Source organism: Microtus oregoni, unplaced genomic scaffold (genome assembly GCF_018167655.1).
Source record: "Microtus oregoni isolate MIOR12 unplaced genomic scaffold, Mior012 000002F_ref0000024, whole genome shotgun sequence".
NCBI lineage: Eukaryota > Metazoa > Chordata > Mammalia > Rodentia > Cricetidae > Microtus > Microtus oregoni.
The window spans coordinates 2,467,234-2,489,016 of NW_024543061.1; the positions used below are offsets into that span (position 1 = coordinate 2,467,234).

Here is a 21,783-nt window from a genome sequence, read left to right on the forward strand (position 1 = left end):
ATCCAAAGCCAGGCACACTCCAGATGACAATCTCACAGTAGCTTCTACACCCCTTTGCTATGCTGTGCTTACGTAGCAGATGATGCTGGATTAAAGCACTTTTAGGTACCACATGCTTATGTCCCTGGTGGACTTTGGAAATTACCTTTTGACTGGATCTCAGTAAACACTGAGGACTTGGGATCATTTAATACATAACTGTGATATCTCAAGTCTGCTAAAGAAAACTCATTTGACTGAACAGCTGAGATTTGTATAAGTAATTAAAGAAGTAATTTTAGTAAAAGAATTGGACCTCATTTTTAAAAATTGTGGTCTAAGTTATTATTACTACCTAAGTAATACATTATAAGTTTTCAGGAAATAGTTGCAATTAAATTCAGACATAAATTATTGTCCTGACAAATTTATATGGAAGTCGCTTTAAGTAAGTATAATTTATTCTATATTGAAATATGTAAAACTTTTGAGATGTGGCTCAATCTTAAAATGCTTGGTTACTGGGCTCAAGACTGGGTTTGATTCAAAGCACTGAAAAACGTAGATCCAATTTCTGCCATGTGTTTATTCACAGGCATCGTTAGAGATATATAAAGCAAAACAGTCAACACTTAATGTTGAAACACATTTGAAAGTCCCTTTAAGGGAATTTATTGCAAGGTGTTTTGGACATTTGTCAGTTATCAACACTAGTGATACAAATAAAGTTAATATGCTTTCCTAGAGATAGGACTCTAAGCCTATTTAAATTTTATTGTAGAAAATAGTATGACATACTATAACTTAAATCAAACAGAATTATTAGCACATAAAATAAGAGATAAAAAAGAATAAAAAATTATATTACACATTGCTAAGAAGTATGGCCAACCTGAGTAGTCCAAACTTAACATGAGTTTGTATCTTGTTGACATAAAATCTCGTGTAAGTCCAGCAGTTATCCAGCAAAGACTTTTGTTGTTCAGTGACTGAGAACTCACCCTTTTCCATTTTATCCATCTGTCATTTTAATGTGTAGATATCTCAACATGGACAGATATTATTGAAGGTCTGTATGGAATGTTTAAAAGGCCCAAGACCAATCACATTTCCAATGTTACTTCTCTAAAGTTTGTAATACAGATGAATTTTCTATGTGGGATCATTGCAAAAAAGAGCTGCAGTCATATGACATGGTCACATAAATACCCTTTGAGCAACTTGCTGCATTTCTTGAAATCAATGATGCAATTGCTTTGCGTAAGATTAATAGTGTTACATATCTGAATATATGAGAATATATCACAGAATTGAGGAGCTGTTTCTTTGGTGATATCAGGAATAGTGGTGACTAAGGGAAGATTTGTGAATCCAAATGTGGATCATGTGACATGTATAAGAAATGGGTGACAGTCTCAGAATTATAACGAAGGTGTCAGTATTATAATATCCACTCTGCATTGCTATTAAAGTAGTTATCAAGAAGGAAGGGATAATTTTGAGGGCAATTATTTGATATAGCCAAAGTATGAAAAAGATGAAATGGATTCTTTTTTATTAGAGAAATCAAAACAAAAAATTAAAAATTCTAACAGTAATTTTGAAAACTTAATATGTAATACTTAAAATATATAATAAATGATATTAGTAACTATTTATATATTAAAAACTATGTATTGCCACCAGTGTCTTCATAGAAATTCAAAATCAAACAGGTATTTGTCTGTTTATTATTCATGGACAGATCCATATTTAACTTCAATTAAAATTGCTCTTATATACAGAATCCATCAAATTATTTAACTCCACAGCTATTACAATTAGTTATTCCAGTATTTTGTTGCTGAATACCTTTCAAAATGCACTTTGATCATATTCCTGATAATATTTCAACTCATTTCAGATTTTCATTAACCTAGATCTAGCCTTCCCATGAAGAGTGGTCATTGCCCAATGCCCATATGTCACAACTGACAACTGTTCCCAGCATTCCGGTTCTAGGTGAAACTTACCAGAAGTGCTAAGGGAACACATCTATTATAATAAACACCCAGTCCATTCAAGCTGTGAGGTATGGTGCTTCCTCTATATGGTCTGAATGAGAGCACAGTGCAACCAGGGAGGGAAGGGAGTAGAAGGCAAGGGAAGGGCAAAGTTTAATGTTCACATGTGTTTTCCCAGCCCAGAAACAGTCAAAGATGACCCAGAAATATTGACCAAGCCAGTATGACTCTCTTTAGCAAATGCACAGAAGGAAAGCAACGAACAATGGTTAATGTGCCACATGCAAATAAGGACATTGGGAGAGTATGACTATGGGTGACATAACACCACCTGCCCTCATTTGTGGCACCAGGTCTTCAGGATACCCACTCTTGCCAAAGTAGGTAGGATGATTTTCCAAAATGAGTGTCTGAGTATGTCACTTTCCAGTGATCCTAAACTCATTTGCTGACTAACAGCCATTCCCTGAGGTTGGCTGCCTGTCTATCTCCTGCATCGCTAGGCCTCACTGGGCTCAAGCCATCTGGCCCTCTTCTCTGCTTACTTGCTTATATGTCAGGTACACTTTAAATAATTTGCACCTGCTGTTTTCTAAGTTTAGATGGTGTCCCTCCCAGCTGTGCCATAATTCTTTCTTATTCTTTGTATAGCCCAAATGACAGCTTTCCAGAGGTCACCTATCTCAGAGAAGCACTGTATAAACTTGCTTCTCAGAACAAGCATTACTATTTTTAATAATGCTAAGAGCTATGGTTGCTGAAATCATCTTACTTGTTTGTTTATTATCTAAGCCATTTTCATTTGGTCTTTGGCTCTTCACACCAGGTAATCCTTCAAAAGGTGCTGCTTATTAAGGGAGCACGTTTACTTTCATTTCTAGAATTTGTGTTCAGTCTTTGGAACAAGACATAGAGGATAACCAGGGACGCTTTATTTCAGAAATCAAGCATATCTTGGTTATTAAAAAATCATACTGTCTTTGATTGGAAAAATAGCTAGCTATATGGATCTTAGGGTGGGACTCGCTTATAGTGGGTGTGACACATGAGAGGATCTGGGTGTGGTACCGTAAATCAACTTAGAGTTTGAAATCATCTGTGTTGGCAGAGCCAGTCACATCATATGATGTATCCCTATCAAGCTGAATATTGAGGAAGCGCAAATGCTCTTCTTTTCGTGGTGACGCTGTGTGACATTTTAACCAACTCAATGTCACAAGGCAGTGTTTCCTGACAATAATGGAGACCTCCTTGGAATCTGTCCTAATTCTTCTGCCCTGCGCATTTCTTTCTTGACAGTTTTTAGCGGTACCATTTATCTACAACAAATCGTATCTGCAATTTCCATTGGTTTTCATGGGTTTTGTGAGTCCTTCAAGGGGCTTACAGTGCCTGCGTGGTTTTGTGAACACAGCAGAGTTGATGGTAACATTGTGAAAGCTGTTAAAATATAATACTCTTGGTTAGAACTGAGTTCTGAAGTTTATCTAACTCTTGCTAGCCTGCAATAACAGGCGTCCCTTGCCATTTGAAAGCTTTTTGCACGGTAGACTTGGATAGGCAGTAGCGTGTGAGGGAGTTCAAGTTTTTATTGTTTTCAATTTTACATAGCTGATTTAGTGGCTGGGTCAGTCTTACACATTACATTTATAAAACCCATCATTCGACACCAAGGTTGTCAGAGTAAATATCATTTTAGAAATGCTTTATTCATCTTATGGAAATAGCATGATAAACTGGGTGTGAGAGTAGTAAGCTGTTCACTGAACTGAATCCATCATTTTCCAGTATTCTGTGTGAGAAGATCGGCCTAGATTCACTCTTGCACCTTAGTACAGAAAGCTGTCTATACTTGCATATTTCCAATGTCTACAGTGACTCCTGTCTTTATTCATATGCGATTGATTTGTTTTAACGGTAATGTTATAATCACGGACTTGGCAAAGACACAAGTGATGTTCTGTTTGGCAGACCCCAGTTCAGCTAATGGAATTTTAAAAAGTTGGAAATTTTGTAATTTTAGTACCATACAAACTAGAAATAATGAAAATTGAGGGTAAAGCTTTAAAAACAAAAATCAATTCACACTTCAGAAGTTCAAAGGCAGCCTAATTGGAATAAGTGTAGCCATTAAGAATACTTCAAAATCTTTATTACATGAGTACTTTTCCTAAATAGTATTTTTTTTGTTGAAATATCTTATAGTTTTTAAATTATGAGATTCTAAAAGGTAATCTAATGTTCTTCATTAAAGCGGTTTTAGAATGGAGTGCTTCAACTGCAGATAATTAAGTAAAGTATTATTTTCATACCATATTGTAAATTAACTATTATTTTGTTAATGAGACATTTTGTATATACAATAGTGATATTATAGAGATTTTAAAGATGCAAGAACTATGGTATCAGATTTAGGACAGAGAAAGAACATCATGTGCTTTCTTAGGCATTTCTAGAAGCAATAGTGTATTGTCCCTATGTGAACTGATTTATTTAACGTTGGCCAGTGGGTGGTCTTCTGTTTCTACAGACCCAGCACATACGAAACTCCAGGAGATGTTTTTGAACCAAACATTGTGACTTTCCCTTTATAATAATAAAACAATTTCCATCAGTGTTTTGATGATAGAGAAAGTCTTGTCATATAATTATGTAGATACGGTTTTATATTTAATTTTTGGTATTTAGAGCATCTACTCAGTATAATTGAAAGAAATATATGTAATATATATATGTTTTCTGGAATGAACTAATATATCTCTTTAAAGCTTCTATGAATCAGTTTGTAAAAGGTATATTAAGATTATTTTGGAGAGTTTTTAAATAACAAGGGACTTATTATTACCGAGCATCTGTTGTCACCAGCCTTTGGCGTGTGTGTGTGTGTGTGTGTGTGTGTGTGTGTGTGTGTGTGTGTAAAATGAATATTTCATGGAAATGTCCTGTTGGGAGCAGCACAATGACTAGTGATTAACTGGAATGTTATTGGCAAAGAGTTGACAAGGCCACAGAACAGAAGCTGGTGATGTCCATGTACTGTGACTGTTACTGTATTACTAATATACAAGTAAGGATTATACTTAGAAGAAATGATTTCATTCAATGCTTAACAACACTAGTCTCAAATATTTTAGTTGTTTTCTGATTATTTTCTTCATAATCACCTCCATCACCAGCCAGTTAGTAAGCAAGTGATGGATAAATTTATTGTAAGGGCTGCTTCTCTCTTTGGAATTACTGTTGTTTTGCCAGCCAGAGTGAACTGATGTCAGGTTCAAAATACGGGAGACATGGCAGTAACATCAAGCCTACTATGGGAGACATGGCGGTAACATCGAGCCTACTATGTCATGAAAACACAACACCTGGAGTCACTTTAGCTTTCCTTCATGGTTTAAATGGCAACATAAAAAGCAAACTATTGGATTTTGAAACTAAGAGAATAATTAAATTTAATTTTGAACTTTTCCAATTATTTGTTATAATAAAAGTTGCTTGTTTTATTTTATTACTTAACAATAAAATTATTCTTTATTTGTTGTTCCATACATAACAAAACTGGCATGACCAGAGTTTAAATTTTAAAGATGTGAGAAATTCAGATATCGCTTATAATTCACCTAAAATTAATTTTAATTTTTACTAACCGGTATTCTTCCCTTACTGTTCTTCACATATCTCTTCCCATTTTTTCCTCTTGTTCTCTCCATCTTACTTCATTTGCTCTTATTAACATAACGCACACACATGCACACACACACAATTCACTGCTGCCTATATGTGATGTGCATGGGTTGAGGATCACCTACTAGAACATCAGTAAACTTTCAGATTCTGCTCTCTTGAAAATGAGCCCATTTTCCCTTCCCTGTGAGCCATCAATTGCCAGTAGCTCCTCAAGTAAAAGTGGGGTTTCATGAGTCCTACTTATTCATGTACTAATTTTAGCTGGCCTGATCTTGTGGAAGACTTGCGTATGCATTCACAGCACTGTGATGTCATGAGAGCAATGGGTGCTGCCAAATAATATTTTGTTGTAGATATTTACTACCTCTGACTCTTACAGTATTTCTGCCTTTTTTCTACAGTGATCTCTTTGCTGAGTGGATATGATCTAGGTGTCCCACTTAGAGTTGAGGCATCAATGGTCTCTTACCCTATATATACTGGTCATTTGTAGGCATCTATATATGATCACCATCTACTGCATAAAGAAGATTCTCTGATGAGGGTTGAAAGATGCACTAATATGAGGATATAAAGATTACCTAAGGGGAAGTTTGATACTATGTCAATTTAGCCAAATAATAGTATTAGGTTCTCCCATATATGCTGTGACCTACAGAGTCAATGATTTGGGGCTAAGAGAATAGTACTAATCATGAGTTCTGTCTTTTGGAACAGGCTCTAAATTTAGTCAAAAAGTGACTGGTTACTCCTATAGTATTTTTCGTTCTTTTTTATTGATTTTATTGAGCTATACATTATTCTCTGCTCCCCTTCTTTCCTCTCCCCTCCCCTTCAACCCACTCCTATGGTCCCCATGGTCCCAATTTACTCATGAGATCTTGTCTTTTTATACTTCCCTTGTAGATTAGATCCATGTATGTCTCTCTTAGGGTCTTTGTCTAGGTTCTCTGGGATTGTGATTTGTAGATTAGATTTCTTTGCTTTATGTCTAAAAACCACTTATGAGTGAGTGAGTACATATTATATTTGTCTTTTTGGGTGTGGGTTACCTCATTCAACATATTTTCTAGATCCATATATTTGCCTACAAATTTCAAGATGTCATTATTTTTGCTGCTGTGTAGTACTTCATTCTGTAATTGTACCACATTTTTCTTATCCATTCTTTGGTCTAAGAACATTTAGGTTGTTTCCAGTTTCTGGATATGACAAACAATGCTGCTATGAACATAGTTGAGCACATGACCTCCTGAAACTAAAAAGCTTCTGTAAAGTAAAGGACACAGTCAACAAGACAAAATGGCAGCCTACAAAATGGAAAAGATCTTCACTAGCCCCATATTGGGCTGATCTCTAAAATATACAAAGCACTCAAGAAATTGGTCATCAAAAGAACACAAAATCTGAAAATATGGAGTACAGACCTAAACAGAGAACTCTCCACAGAAAATCTAAAATGGCTGAAAGACACTTAAGGAAATGTTCTATGTCTTTAGTCATCAGAAAGATGCAAATCAAAACAACTCTGAGATTCCATCTTACACCAGTAAGAATGCCCAAGATTTAAAACACTGATCACACCTTATGCTGGAGAGGTTGTGGGGTAAAGGGAACACTCTTGCATTGCTGGTGGGAGTGCAAGCTGGTACAGCTCCTTTGAATATCAGTATGGTGATTTTCAGAAAATGAGGAAACAATCTTCCTCAAGTCCTTGATTTTGGATATATACCCAAAGGATGCTCAATTGTACCAAAATACTCCTAAAGTATTTATGCCACTATAGCACCAGTATGAATATTTTGATAGGCCAGTCATTATTATTATAACTTGCAGGATTCTTATAGAATCATTTCTCTCCCAGTAGTAAAACTAGCACCAGCACTATGAAAATTGATCAATAAAAATGAAACTTTTCGTTTGGTAGGTCTAGATTATTCCTTGTTCTTTGAGTCAAGTATGTGGTGTCTTCATCAATAGGGTTTTACTACAAATTCCTCAAGGTAATAAAAAAACAATGACAGTAGCCTGTAATAGAGTCTGAAAGATCCAACTGACCAAAACTCAATAGGAGTTAAGCCATACTTCCCACTGAACTTTCCTATGATAGTCTTTGGTGGCTATGAGAGGAAACTGTTTCCATGTTACAGGTTACCTCCATTTAATCTTTATACGTTTTTAACTTTTTAAGTTTTTTATGTGCATGTATGTCTGCTTACCTCATGTATGTCTGATATCTAGGGAGGTCTTAAAATGATGTTTGATTCCCTGGAACTTGAGTTGAAAATGGTTATGAGTGACTATATGAGTGCTTGGAATGAAACCTGGTTCTCTGCTAGAGCATTAAATGCTCTTTACTGCTGAGTGATCTCTCCAGTCCCAGTTTAACTCTTTTCATATATCCATGTATAAGTATTTTAGAAATATTCTATAGTTTTAGGATTCTAATTGTAATTTTCAAAGGATAACACTACCTATCCTTTCTTGTTCTCACTCCTCTGCTCCTCTACCCTGTCTTCTCATTCCCCATCCCTTTGAACCCTATTTTTTTATTCCCCTTCTCCTCTTCATACCATCTTTGTTTAAGGCCCTGTTCCTTATAATCTGCCCTTTGTTCATGGTCCCTACCAAACATATATGCATACTCCAATTCAAACACACATATTCAAAGTTTTGTGTTTAGTCTTCAAATATGAGAGAGAACATCCAGTGATTTTCTTTCTAGGTCAGAGTTACCTCATTCAGGCTGATTATTTCCATCTCTCCAATTATCTGTGAATTTAATAATTTCATTTGTTAAAAGCTGAATAATATTCTAATATATCTATATACATTATACACATACACATTAATATATGTCTACTCACTTATCAGTTCATATACATCTAGGCTGTTTTTATTTTCTGATTATTGTGAATAAATCAGCAGTGCATACACATAATCTTGTATTTCTTCAGTAGCTTCAGTAGGATATAAAGTCATATGGGTATATTCTCCAAAGTGTTATATAGCTGTATCATATGGTAGATCTACCTCTAGTTCTTTGAGAAATCATCATTCTGTTTTCAATTGTGGCTATATCAGCCTGCTCTCCCACCAAGAGTGGGTATTACCCTTTTCTTATGTGCAAGCTGGAATTTGTTCTTCTCGTTTTTTTTTGTTTGATTTTGTTTTTTTTTCTTTCTAATAAAGGTCATTTTGAGTCTGTAAAGAAAGTATCTCAAAGTTGTTCTCATTTTCGTTTCTTTGATGGATAAAATGTTGAATATTTAAAACATGTTTCTCAGACATTTGTATTTTTCCTTTTGAAAACTATTTAATTCTGTACTCTGATTTTAATTGGGTTATTTTATTGGTGTTATCATTTAGTTCTATGTATATTATACAAAGATATATACTAATTCTTAATCAGATATATAGTTGGAAATGATTTTTCCCCATTCTGTACTTTGTTTCTTCACTAAAAAAATATAAAACATCTCAATAAAAACTTGCAAAGCAAATTCAAAAACTTATCCATGAAATCATCCCATTACAATAAACTCATCTTAATCTCAGAGATGCACATACATAAATCAATACATGTAATTGACTCTATGACTAGACTCTAGAACAGAATCTATCCAAATATCTCTTTAAATGCAGAAAAGACCCAAGACAAAAATCAAACATCACATCATCATAAAACACCTGGAGAATCTAGGGATATAAAACACATAACCCAACATTATAACGGCAATATACAGGAAGCCCATAGTCACGTTAGAGGAAATACTTGAAACATTTTCATTAAAATAAGGAAAAAGACAAAGTTGTTCTCTTCTTCTGTTCTTATTAAATATCATGCTGGACATCTTAGACAGATCAATAAAATAAGTGAAATGAAATAAAATGATACAAACAAAAAAGGAGGAAGTCTAAATATCCTTCTTTGCAGATGATATGTAAAAGACCACAAAGATCCTACCAGAGTCCTCCCTCAGCTGATGAACATATTCAGTAAAGTAGAAGGATTCAAAATCAGTAGCCTTTCTAAATATCAAGATCCTGTACACTGAGAAGGAACCAATCCCATAAATTTCAGCCTAAAAATAACTCAGAATAAATCTAAGGAGATGAAAGTGTTTTACAGTGGAAATATTAGAATAATGAAAAAAGAAATTATAGAAGGCACCAGAAGATGGAATGGGCCCTCATGCTCTTGAATTGGTAGGGTTAATATTGAGAAAATGGCCATTCAAACGGTAGTAATCTACAGCTTTAATGCACCCTCCATCATACTTCTAACATAATTCTTCATAGAACCTAAAAAAAACACATCAAATTTATTTAGAAAAACAAATGACCAAGGTTATCTAAAATCATGTTGAACAATGAAATAACAATAAAATAATCATACTGAAAAACAAAATCATATGGTGGTATCATAATACCAAATTTCAATTTGTACTACAGAGTCACAGTTATAAAACCATTATGGTACTGGCAAAAGAACAGACACATTGGTCAGCAGAATAGAATTGAGGATCCACACATAAACTCATATTCTACAGCCACTTAAGTTTTGAAAAGAAGCCAACAAAACACATTGAAGAAAAGACAATGTCTTGAACAAATGGCCCTTGTCAAATTTGATAGATAAATGTAAGAGAATGAAATTAGACTTCATTTCTCATTCTATACAAGACTCAACTCCAAATAGATAAACACTTTAACCATAGACAGGATAACCTGAAACTTTTTGAGGAGAAAGTAAAATATGCTAGAACTCATTGGCACAGGAAACGATTTGTTGAACAGGTTAAACAGGTTAAGGTCCCTGAAAGCACAGGTATTATGCCCAACAATTGATAAATAGGACTCCCTGTCACTAAAAAGCTTCTGTATAGAGAATACCAACATCCTGGGAAAGTTTTAAACAACTGACTAACATCTAAAGCAAGCCATGATGTCTCCCAGAATCTGGTTTCATAGGTTTACCAGGCATTCATATCAATTTTTATCGTTTTCCTTGTTCTTACACTTTACAGATGCCCAGTTTTCATTATGCTTGATATTTGAAAAATATTTATATCTATATTTTAGGACTTACTAACCACTCTATTAATAAGTGAAAGGAAGCATCTCTTAAATTTGAAGGTGTTAGTTTTTGATGAGTTTTTATCTAGTCATTTGAATTTTCTGCATATTCCAAAAATATAGACCTGTTTGTGACCATTGCTTAAGACTTGCATTTTATGATTGAACTATATTTAGTATGTGCCCTTAAGTCTTTTAAAAGATGTTCTATGCTAGCTTTTAATTTTATGTAATAATGTAGAGCTATCACATAAAATGACTTTTTCGTTGCAATTCCTATTATAACACAATAATGTTCCTGTTATTAAGATGTATAGAGCTCTGTATCAACATTATTAAATATTTATATTTTGTCATTATTTCTTTATTATTTAGCCTTTATACCCTACAGGAGTTGAGGGACTGTTTCTGCTTAGTCATCATATAGTTTTTGTCATGATGCATTCTGGTTTTTTTTTGTTGCTGTTGTTGTTGCTTTTTCTTTTTTAATCAAGTGTCTGAAGCACACAGTTGCATTCTCTTACATTTGAGATACAATCATTTTAATTAGCATTAATTGAATGCTGAATTTCGTTTTTCTTAAATATTGCATATGACACCCATTGATACTGAGAAGCCCTTCCTTTTCCTTTATAGAATGTTTTGAGACCCTGCTTCCCTACCTGTCCAGAACATGCAGATCTTAATTATAGTAGTAAATGTGCAATACGAAACCAAACCAAACTAAATCAAACCAAACCAAAACACCAATGTGTTATTTATTAAAATCTCCATACAATGGAAACTAAGGGTTTTCCCACAGTAATATTATGGTTTAAATTTTAAATGCCCCCAAGGTCTTGACCTCAATCCTATGGCACCATTAAGAAGTAGATTTTAGGGAATCAATAGTAAACATTTAGATGACTAGAAACGTGCCTCTAAGTGAATATTCACATATTCTCTTTCCCCCACTCCCTCCTCTTTGCTCCTTCCTTTTTCTGAGTTGTCTGAGTCAAGCAGCTTTACTACATTTTATACTTCCCAGCATGCACTGCTCCTTCACTACAGTCCTAAAAAACATCAAAACAATCCTTCTAGCCATCCAAACTCTAGAGTTCTCTGAAACCATAAGAAAACATACACAAACCTTTGCTCCTTCTGAGGTGAATGTATCAGGCATCTTGCTACACTGATGGAAAATTAACTCCAAATATTTTTGCGTTTTATTTTTGATTTTTAGTGTCTTTTACATTTATCATATTGTCTTTTGCCTTCAATTATTATGAGCTCATGATATTTGACAGACTCCAATTGCTTCATGAAGCCATACTGGTTATTGTGTTGTTGATCCTCAAACCGTCACAGATTAGTTTTGTGAAGTCATTCTATTTGTATTCTTTGACTACCCTTTAAGAAAATTCTTGAACTTTAAATTTGTTTTTATTTACTATTATTATTACTCATGGCAGAATCTGTGAACATGGTGTCTGAATGGAGATGTTCTTAACAGAAGGGAGGAATGCTACATAAACCATGCCCCAGATGCTCAAAATATGTAAAGTGTTCTTTCTTAAATTATTTTAAATAATTAAAAATATTTTAAAATTATTTTTAAAAGCCCTATGCTAGAAATAAATTCCTTTTACTCTTTTTAAAATATTGCTGGCTATTTATTTGACTAGGGTTTTATAAAAAATACCGCAGACATATGATTGATAATGATTTTTCTCATAATATAGGCTGCCACTATGCTTGGATAGTGGTGGCCATTCTTGTGTATCAATATGGGTCTCTTGGGGTTGGAGAGATGGCCCAGAGGTTAAGAGATTGTCTGCTCTTCCAAAGGTCCTGAGTTCAATTCCTAGCAACCACATGGTGGCTCACAACCATCTGTAATGAGGTCTGGTGCCCTCTTCTGGCATGCAGGTATACATGCAGACAGAACATTGTATACATAATAAATCTAAAATCTAAAATAATATGGCTCTCTTTGCATTGTTTCACATGCAGCTATTGATCTTGACCAGGACCATGTATTGAAGATGTTGTCCTTTCTGGAGTATGTATTTTTAGTTTCTATGTAAAATAATTGAGTATCTATAAGCACGTGAAATTGTGTATGGGCCTCGAATTAACTTGCACTGATCAATGTGTTTGTTTTTAAACTAATACCAAAGCTATTTTTATTACTACCATTGTGTGATATATTACTTGAAATCTGGGATGATGACACCAGTATTTCCTTTTATTATTCAGAATTGAGGATTATTTTGACTTCCCGCCGGGCAGGGAATCTGGACTGCCCTACATTCTCGAGAGGGAGGGGGAATGGAGTGGGGGAAGGAGGAGAGGGGGAGGGGATTGTGGGGAGGGGGCAATGTGTGGGAGGAGGGGGAGGGAAATGGGAAATGGGGAGGAGGCGGAAATTTTTTTTTCAACAACTAAAAAAAGATAAAATAAAGAGAAAAAAAGATCTTGGAATTCTAATTAAATTTCAAAAACTCAGGCAAAGTTTACAAAAAAAATACTTTCATAAAAGAGCCTCAGTTACACCTATTATTAAATTTTCTAGTTACCCAAATTTTAGTTATTAAAATATCTAGTTATTTATTATATTCTGTAATGCTTGTACTATGAATACAATTTCTTGACTTAAAAAACAAAACAAAACATGGAATTATTGACCTGGTGCCCAGATAAGAAGCTTTACCCCTTACTGACTAGCCTTTATGGTGATAGAAGACACACTTTGCATGCTACTGAAAGAGAAAAGTAATCATCAATTTCATCTAACTACAAATCCTGCGATCTACAACAGTGACCTATTGGCAAGAAAGTTGTGTAATTAGTGACACAAATATTGTGGGACTAGCTAGATAACCTCTTTTAAAAATTGCTTCTAAAGTATGAAGATTTCTCTAATGTCTTTACACATAAAATAGAGGATTTATTTTCTTATTTCAAAAACTTGATTAGGTCCTTGTTTAATGACTGATTTCTTCTCCTGTCTCACATACTGTGCATGAAACTCTCACAGGAAGCATGCTACCTTTATGCATTCCTTTCAGAGCTTTGCTAAACACGTTTGCTGAAATTATGTGACATACAGAACAATAATGTAGGATGAAGACTTATATGTTTTTAGTTGTAGCAGGTATGAATAACTAAGAGGAGTAAGTAGTAGGGAAAGTTAGACATATTAGAAAATTCTGAAAGCATTTCATAGGACTGGTAGATTCAGAAGTCATGAAAGTCAATTTCAGATTTGCTGAGTGTTTTGTTTCATGGCTACTGTATGTGGCTATTTTCTTATTCTTACATTCTTATTCTATCTCCTCTGCTTTCTGTCATTTATCAGGTTTACTTTTCTTTCAGGATGTTCTAAATCATTTGGGATCCTGTGAACTGGACGAAGATGATCTGATGCTTGATTTAGAATTTTTAGAGGAACAGAATCTTCAACCCCCAGGTAAAAGTTGATTAAATACCAGCACCAATATGACCCCAATAAATGTCTACAAGAATTTGACCCCAGTTTAATCAATTTGCTTTAATTGCTGCAGCTTTCACTGTAGGCTAGACACTCTTTGGAACATGGCCAGTCTTCTCTTTCTCCTTTCATCGTCTATGTGCAAGGAGCATGCTAGGTACCCTGCATACTTTAGCTTCTTATACTGGATGACTGTAAAGTCAGTTGTAGAAACATGAATGCAGGTAGAAGTCATTATGAAATGAAACAGAACACAAAAATCATTTCAAAAGAAGATATGCTCAAATTAAATACTTACCAATTTAAAACATTAGTGTCTTATGTTTGAAGGGGTAACCATGCAATGGTTTCCATTTCATTTTTTATGGTTTACTTTTAATCAAATGTAACTTTTGCTTATCTAGATTTGTGATTCTAAATTTTAGTCACAATACCTTAACAACAGAGATTAATGCTGATACTGCAAGGCTGATCTGAGAACTCAGAGTGACAAATAACACCCATAGATATTCCATAGATACACCTCAAATGCATGTATGCAGTTACAATGAGTAATAGCTAAACTCATATCACATAAGCTAAGGAAACCCATCCACCTCATTTGTAATAGTTTGAATTCATGTTAGATTTTAAATAGCATATCTCTAAATTCAAAAAATTTGTTCATTCAAAATATTTTATATGGCCTAACTATATTCGGATTTAGGTATCTGACAGCAAAGATTGTATTATCTTATTTTTAATGATACCTCTTACACTATTACTTGTACATTAAAAGTCTACAATGTTAAGGTAAGTCATAAAGCCTGAGTCTACAGGGTACTTTTGGGAATATTGCACATGTGGTGCATCATGTTACTACTTCTAACTTGCATGGATTCTATTCTCTGTGTTAATTCTCAGGCTTATATCGAGATGTTTGGTTCATACTAAATATTTATAATCAGTTAATATATTGCAACTTTGAAAAGCAGACCATAATGATGTTTTTATTTTCTTGTACCTCCTTTTAGGTTGCCATTGTATATCAATTTGGGATTTTTTTTTTAAAACATTCTACCTGCAGTTGTTTTCACAGCTGTCCTTTTCTAATGTAAATTTATTATTTTTATGATGATAACTCCAAATTTCTGTCCTTCATATGTTTTTTACCTTAACAGTTAGACATTAGGAGAACATAGTAGGACGTGTCCCTTTGGAAGGAGTTTTTTATAGGAGAATTAATCAACATCTAGCAAATATCTAAGTTGCTATAGATACATATGTAATATAGTATATTTACCGGTAGATCAAACTATCTAATCTCTATTATCCAAACCTGTGAGACTGGAAACCTATAAAATAATACTCTCTACATATTACTCATTTAAATGTCTACAATAACAAAATGTTTAAACACTTCAAATTTTTCACAATAAGACTCATATTTTGTATTCAATAGTGGAAAAATTATAACTAAAAGCAATAAAGAAAACATTCATATTTACTATTGTATGGTTATAGGGTAAATTGTTTATAGTGGATGGTACAGATATGGAATAGACAGTATATCTAAACCATAGATCAATCCATAGCATCACTATATATAACAAGAGGACAGACTGTCCCTCATTATGCAATTCTGAGAGAAGTACAGTACCAACCCTGAAGTATTAATTTTCTCTCTCTTCCCTTAATCTAATCCCACATATACATATGGGATACCTCTGAGATAATGAGAGGAATTTCTATTTAAAGGTTTTAATTTCTGTGTTGTAAAGTCATAATTTTAAATATATTTCTTTTTCTGTAATGAGAAATCATATAAATAAACTTAATTTGGGACTTTTTGAAATTAGTTTGAACAATGATTTTTGTAAGAAGTAGTAGAATGAGAAGATAATAAGCACTAAGTGACAAGGTACAATTGCCAATAGGAAGCCAAAAGTAAGGCACAGAGAATTCTTCAGTGTGTATGGTAGGGTTTCTTCTGTGGGTGGTCAGGATGGTGGAAGGGCAAAGGTGACGATTGTAGTTTAAAACAGCTAAATATAATGTGGCACCCTCATAGGCACATTTGTTTAAAATTATATATATTCTTTATAAGAAGTTAGGACTTTGGATGTTTTCATTTTGAATAAATGATGAATTTTACCAAGATAAATAAGTTTAATTCAGTTTATGTACAATGTTTATGTTGTTATATATCACTGAAATAAATGTTCAAAAATGGAAAAGTCATTCTGAATTAATGAGAGAGAAGATAATTTAACTGAGTCTTATAGTCCATTTTGTTAATTTTTATAAAATTCTAATTTACTTTGAATTTTATGTAATATTTTATGGAGATGTGTGTGACTGAATGTTTACATCAGTTACTTGTTTGATCCACAAATATGAAGAAGGGAACACATTAAGCTGATAAATTGTTTAATGATCAACACAGAATAATGTGTACCGTGAGTGAGGGAATCATAGACTTATATGGATTTGTGATTAAAACTTCCAAAATCATATTCTTTTCTCTATTTTATGTTTACTGGAACATTTATGAAATAATTGAATGTAGAGATGACAAGTCCAGTTCTGTTTGGTGCTAGTCTTGGGGAAGAGAAGTTATGTTTGACAGCCAGCCATGGTGAAAAACACTGAATTCAAATCTAAACAAAGATGTAGCTGCCCGTATGTGCTCTGGGAAAACAGTAACCTTTGAATAATTATTTTTCTCTATAAAATGTTATGACCACTATTCACTTTATCTAAGGGAATAAAAGTGATGTGTTATTCTTATGACTCACTGAACAGAAGACACAGTTGAGAACTAGATGCTGAGCCTGTCACCTGTCACGTCATCCTCGAAGACAAATTGTTGCTCAGATGTAATCCTTGGGCAACTGTACGGAATTTTCTTCTCTAAATGGGTGTTATAAAAATACTTATATATAGGACAATATATATTCAGATAATTTAGATTTGGGTCTGTAATTCATCATCTTTAGCTATTAGTCCCCTTGCATTTATGCCAGCCACTCATTAGTCATCAGCATGGCAGACCCTGGTGGGAAACTGCAGCCTGGGAAAGTCAGTGGATTAGCAACACTGATGAAGTGATAAGGGGAGGGTGAAAGAACACACCTAGGTTTTAGAAACTTGGGGTGGGGGTACATTGATGCTTACTATGGCGTCTGGGAAGAAAAAATGGGAATACTCTGATCAGTTAGAAATTATGAACATCTTAGATCAAAAATGTTGATAATAGCAGCATTAAAGACTGATTGTGATAAATGCAGAATTACATATATGCACAACAAACATCACAGTGTGTAATTTTAATGTAACCTACTCTTGTTATTGAATGTAATAGTACTTTAATTTATATATTTTTATTTTCTGATAGTTTCTGTTTTATTGATTTTTTCATTATTCTTTTTTATTAATTTTACTGAGAGAAAAATGTATAAAAGTATTTATTTTAAAATAAAAATGCAAGTAGGTTAAAGCTCAGGTTGATAAATTCTTCTAAATCTACATCATAGAAAAGCATTAAGCAAAAACTGGAATACTGATCAGGATGAGACCATAAATTTATTGCTGAAGAACCATGTTGCGTGAAAAATGCCGACGAAAATAACACAAGATTCCATTAGTCCAAACAGCGCAAATTTCACAGAAAACAAACAAACCAAACCACATCATTGTCTGAGAAGCAAAAGGGCTGCCAGTAAGAGACTGACAGGTGCCGAAGGTGATAAGGAGGCTTGGGAGCTACTGAATATGTTCCTTATCTTGCTTTTGGTATTGATTTCATGTCACAATGCACAAAAATCATACACTTTAAAAACATTGTTTATTATAAAGCAGTATGTTTTCATGAGTTGGCTTAAAATATAAGTAAGTTTAAGGAAGGAAACTGAAGGCTCATAGGGAGCCAGAACTTTATCAAATTAACCTTAAAACTTTTAAAGAATATTGCATTTTTAGAATGCATTCCAGATAAACTAAAAGTTAGGATAAAAATAATAGGGATCATAGCTTCAAAAGCTTACCTGAAAATATACATGCAAACACACACAGTCATAAACACACAAAACAACTCAAAGAAACACCTCACTTAAAATGTATATAGTTTAGGTAAAGTTGTGCTACACATACTGATAATACTTCCTCTATAAGTCATAGGTTACTGAACAAATGTCTCCGTGCTGGGCAAGGGAACCCACCCTTCCAGATGTTGATCAGGCAGAGGAAAGAAAGTCCAAAAGATTTTCAAAACAACATAGGCCACTGCTATTGTCCTTGGTTTCCTTCTAGAACCTGATGATAAGACCGTATTGCTGAGGTCACTCCACTCTTTGGTCATAGAATTTGGGAAATTGAGATTGTACAGATCTTCAGGCCTCTTTTCTGAGCAGGTCCTATAGCATCAGAAGGTGCCATGTAGGCTGCCAAGTGAGAAAGGTAATCAATGTTCTACCCAGCTGTTAAATCTATGAACCAAAACAATAACTAGTCCAGCAGTATATCTTCGTTGGTGCAATAGTGGCATGTAAATTTTTGGGTAAGCAACAACTATGTAATTAAACTTAAGGAACACTTGATAGGAGAAAACTCATATCTGTTACTGTAAATCTAGCCAACTAGCCAAAGCTGGAGAAGTCAGAGACCCCAGATGAGAAGCTATTAGTACAATTTTCCTAAATCAAAATAGCATCTAACAGCTTTCTGAATATGTACCTTGATACTCAAAGATAAGTTTAGCTCTTCTCTGGTATCAAATATGTGTCCTTTTGTAACACATGGAAACTTATTACAGAGATCAGCAACTGTTTTAAATGCATAGAATGAGTGACTCTGACTTGCTCAGCCCCAACTAAGCATGCACTTAGCATGTACAACTTGATATTCTCTTTTCCTTTATGTGTGGGAGTTATAATGCAGACATATCTGCTGAGCCTGAGGACCCCACAAGCATTTGTGCTCTGCATTGTGTCCAGTTGTGAGTTTTATAATGGTCTCTGTGGTGGACTTAATGGTACCCCTAGATGCATATATTTAACAGTTGAATGCATTTAGGAAGGGTTAGAACGTGTGGCTTTGTTGGAAGAAGACAATCACTGGGGGGAGGGCTTTGAAGTTTGAAAAGGCCATTCCATTTCCAGTTAGCATGCTACCTCCCCTCCCCTCTCCCTCAGTCTTGTGGTTATTGTTTCAATATGTAAGCTCCCAGGTCTTACTCCAGCCCTGTCCCTGAACCCAAGCTCCCTTCCATGATTGTCGTGGACTCACCCTCTGAAACTGTGATCAAACTCCCAATTAAATGCTTTCTTTTATAAGCTGCTTTTGCTGTATTGTCTCTTTCCCAAAACAGAAAAGTAACTAAGTCTCCATTTGCTGTAAAGAGAAGGGTCTTTGATGAGGACTGTGTGCTGGCGTATCTGTAGGTATAAGAATAAGTTTTATAATGTAATTAGAAAGTATGCTGTTCTAGCAAAGTGGCAATTGCAGGTTTCTTATAAGATCCATGGTCTCACTAGCTCCAGATAGTTTGCTAGGGTTCTGTGTAGGATTAGAGCTGGCTTCCCTCCTGTTGAGTGGGTCTTTAGTATAATTAGATAATTGTTGATCACCACCAACCCATGAGTATCACTATTTCACCCTTAGTAATATCCTGCCCAGCTGTCCTTGTTGTTGTTCACAGAACTTATAGTCACCTAAGATTACTAACTACTTCTTTCTTCTGTCTGCTTGCATAGTACTTCATGTTACTGGGGAATCTAGACCACAGGAAAGAGTCTATAATGTTAGCTGAAATAATATGAGCCCTGTGTCCTAAATGTGCAGGTTTCACAAATAGGGACTTAATCTTCAACCTATGAGAGTCATCCAAGAGCAACAGCTATAGCTTCCGCTGTTTGGGGGACTAACTGGGAGTACCTTGACTAACAACTCAAATAGAGGTTTCTCATGTTTGGTACTGTGTTTTTTTTCTTAGGTAGTTTATGGCTTTTTTGAGGAATGCTGTCATTCAAATGGCATAGCTTAATAAGTCTATTTATTAACTTCCAAATTTTATCTCCACAGTTAAGTTGCATAAGTTTCTGAGTTTTGTACAATCTAATTAAAGATACCCTAGGCCCACTTCTTTTGATCCAGATACACCATAATCCCTACTAATTTGCAGTTGACTTTTATAATATTCTTATGTCAATGTTGTTGCAATTCTTTATACATTGCCATTCATATTAGCAAAACCACCAGGGTTTCATCTCATCTCTGCTGTGCTTTTACCCATTAAAAATTAATAACAAAATTACCTTCTTAATTAATAGGCACAGGAGGAATTCCTAACTCACTGAAAAATTTTTATAATGCTTCCTCATCAAATTCCAAATATTTAGCAACTACCTAATTAATTTCTAATTGGTATTGCTGGGCCATTACCTCTATTTGCATGTAGACATACACCAATACTGCCCTGAGTACTTCAGAAGCAAATGTAAAATAAATAACACAAGTAATAAAGTTTGTCTTTACTCGATCATCCACCTATTGAATTTTTTAATCAGAGAAAATTAACTTAAATCTATTTTCAAATAAGTAACTTATCTTCAAGTGGAAAGACCAATGGCAATGCATGGCAACGATACAGGTTGCTTTTTAACATTTATGAACTTAGTTCCTAGTGTTTACAGTATTTAAAACAGAAATGTGTTCTTTATCAGATACGCTGCTATTCTAATTAGGCCGTACAGTATTGGGACAAGTAATATCCAGGGGAAAAGTTTTCAGCTGTTTAATTGGACTGATTAAACGTAAAGAAATGTGCTTTTTTTTTCTAAAGCAACATGTCTTAATTGATTAATTTTTTAATACTACCAACTCATCACTGAGTGTTATAAAAGTAAGAAAGTTATGTTTAAAGTAGAAAACATATTCTGAAATAACTTATAATAGTAACGAAGTATTCAAAACTCAAGGGCCCTGAAAAAATATAGTAATTACAAAGATTAAAATTATCTAAATCCCAAAGAAGTAGAATCAAATTGTATTGGGTTCCTGCTTTAGTCTGTAAAACCAAGATACTTTGCATCAAAACAGGCCTCAGTCAACTACTTATTCAGACTGATTTTTTTAGATGAATAGAATCATAACATGTCACAAATGTAGAACAAGATTCACTGTGGCAGAAATGGAATCCTGACTCAGATATATCTGATTTCAAGGCACCGAAAATCTTTTTTAGATATTTATATATTTATTTTTATTTTTGCTAATAAAAATTTATTTTATACATCATTAAACACACTGTGTCTAAATCATTTCCACTCATAATTTTCCCCTTTCAACTTCTTCATTCTTACATTCTCTCATGACCTCTTCCATAATATTTACTGTAATATATATATATATATATATATATATAGAGAGAGAGAGAGAGAGATAGATAGATAGATAGACAGACAGACAGACAGACAGATAGATAGATAGATAGATAGATAGATGTGTAATATACATAGGTAGATGATAGATTGGTGATAGATACATACATACATAGATACATAAATGGATAGAAAGATAGATGAT

The 21,783-nt window shown here is 34.1% G+C and overlaps 1 protein-coding gene across 2 annotated transcripts in view; it reads left to right on the forward strand.

The window, feature by feature from the left end:
• Ccser1 (coiled-coil serine rich protein 1) overlaps positions 1-21,783 on the forward strand; it is a 1,090,845-nt gene that overhangs the window by 190,919 nt on the left and 878,143 nt on the right. For both annotated transcript variants that reach the window (XM_041634515.1, XM_041634523.1), the window contains exon 4: positions 14,106-14,199. In XM_041634515.1, coding sequence (XP_041490449.1) covers positions 14,106-14,199 — 94 coding nt within the window. The remainder of the gene's footprint in view (positions 1-14,105; positions 14,200-21,783) is intronic.